Source organism: Magnolia sinica, chromosome 3 (assembly GCF_029962835.1).
Source record: "Magnolia sinica isolate HGM2019 chromosome 3, MsV1, whole genome shotgun sequence".
NCBI lineage: Eukaryota > Viridiplantae > Streptophyta > Magnoliopsida > Magnoliales > Magnoliaceae > Magnolia > Magnolia sinica.
In genome coordinates this window covers 121,591,592-121,593,753 of record NC_080575.1, presented here as the reverse complement: position 1 = coordinate 121,593,753, position 2,162 = coordinate 121,591,592, and the positions used below count along the sequence as shown (strand labels likewise).

Below are 2,162 nucleotides of genomic sequence, written 5' to 3'. Positions count from 1 at the left end.
GCCGACGCTCCACGAGCTCCTAGCTGTACGAACGGTTCAAAAGAGATCAAAGTTACATGGCTCTATGATGATGTATTTATTATATCCACATCGGTCATAAAATTTTAGATATCATTTTAGAGCATTAGCCAAAAAATTAATCATATCCAAAACTCAAATGGACCACACCAAGGATCAGGGAATAATGATTTTCACCGTTAAAAAATTCGCAGGCCCACTATAACGTTTATTTTCCATATAATCTGTTCATAAGATCACAAATGCCTGACAAATTGGCCTATAACGTTTATTTTCCATATAATCTGTTCATAAGATCACAAATGCCTGACAAATTTCATATTGATCCGAAACTTATGTGAACCCCAAAAGGGTTTCAATGGTAGACTGCTTTTTGCAGCGTGGTCACTAAAGCCTTACGACGAGCTCGCCAAATGGATGGACGGTTTGGATATAGCATATACCTCATGATGGGACCCACAGAACTTACTGACGTCAATTCCCCATCCGATACTCAACTTGGCAAAAGATCTAGAAAATCCAAGGCATGTAAATCTACTCTTTCAGAAGAAAAGGAGAAACGAGATTCATGAACTCCTTGTCCGACTCAAGCGCGCACATCACCTCCGGCGCAAGACACAGCTCAAGGTCCATGCTCCCTCCACCTTCCCTCCCTGGAAAAAACAACACCATCCCATCGAACTTATTATCCCAGCCACTCCGTACGGCCACGGCCTTCTCCCAACCGAAATCAACACCGTACAGGTCGAACCTGGGGGAGCTCGACGCACCAACATTGCGGTTGTCAAGCTTGCTCGGCAATACAAATTCTCTCCCCAACCCCGCATACGTGCTGCGGATCACATCATCGTTGTGCTCCGCCACGCACTGGTGCAGCTGCCACGCGGCCCATCCCAAACCGTTGGCCAGCAGCTCGCCTGCATTTACTATCGCTACTGCGATCTGAGTACAGTTGCCCAGGTAGTCACGTGACAGGGGTGGTTGCAATCTTGATCTGTTATCGATGGGACACCCAAATACTGTCAGCTGATCTGCGGGCAAGGCCCTCGCACGTGTTATGGATATCCACACGTGTGCAGATAAGGCCTGGAAGCACGAGATTCGGTCCGTCTTGTACTCCTGGTTGGCTTTTGCTTTCAATCGCGCGATCGACTCTCCTGTGAGATCGAAGAACCTCTGACGGATACGCGGGAACGAATGTCTCTCGATATATTCATCCACGCTGGAAAATGGAAGGGATACGGGAGGTGGGTTTCTCGAAGGAAACCAGCGGTGGATGACTGGAGGGCGTGAGATATCGACGAGAGGTTCATTTTCTCCCGAGATATTCGATTTGTAAATCTCAGACCAGGATTTGAAGAAATGCCAGAAGGAACTGCCGTCGCCGAACACGTGGTTGAAGGAGCAGGCAAGGAAGAAGCCGTCCGTCAGCTCCGTTAGCTGCAATGCAACCAAAGGCAGCGAGCTTCCGTCGCAGTTGACGGCGCCGTTTAGGGGGAAGAAGGATTGGAGAATGGGGTGGACGTCAACCGGGGCAAGGACGTCGGTCACGCTGATGTCAGCAAAGGCGTGGATGAATTCGGCCCCAGCATCATTACAGTCTATATAAACATGGGAAGAAGAAGAAGAAGAAGAAGAGGCGTCGTTTTCGAATACGAAGCGACCGGCGAGAGGGTAGAAGTGGACCAGCACGTGAGAAAGGGCGTGTTTGAGCCGTTCGATGATGTTGGAGATGGGCTCTTCTTCCTGACCGTCTGGTGGGTAGGGTCTGTGGAAGAGGAGGCCCTTCTGACTGTAACGGAGGAAGAGTAAACGGACATCCCACGGCGTCAGGTCGCAGCGTTGTGGGGGTGCTTGTGCTAGCTTGCGCCGTGGGCGGATGGTGCAGGAAGAGATCTCGCGGACTGCCAGGGGATCCATGTTGGTGTATGGAGATCATAGAACTGGTATTTATGGTGTTCTACTATTTCATTTCGGCAGCGGATCCCGGGTAACACCTTCCCTTGCCGTAGGGCCCACCTTGATGATCTGTTTTATATCCACGCCGTCCATACGTTTTTTCAGACCATTTTAGAATACGGTCCAAAAACTTAAGCAGATTCAAATCTCACGTGGACCACAATTAATGAAAAAGTGATGATTAA

At 49.2% G+C, this 2,162-nt stretch overlaps 1 protein-coding gene across 1 annotated transcript; it reads right to left on the bottom strand.

Moving 5' to 3' along the window:
• Nucleotides 1-552: 552 nt before the first annotated feature.
• LOC131239138 (uncharacterized acetyltransferase At3g50280-like) lies at nucleotides 553-1,938 on the bottom strand. The gene has a single exon (XM_058236695.1). The coding sequence runs from the start codon at nucleotides 1,936-1,938 to the stop codon at nucleotides 553-555; it is 1,386 nt and encodes a 461-aa protein (XP_058092678.1).
• Between the last annotated feature and the right edge of the window lie 224 nt (nucleotides 1,939-2,162).

Excerpts from the sequence above, each read along its gene's own strand:
- LOC131239138 (XM_058236695.1), bottom strand. The coding sequence starts at position 1,938 with ATGGATCCCCTGGCAGTCCGCGAGATCTCTTCCTGCACCATCCGCCCA.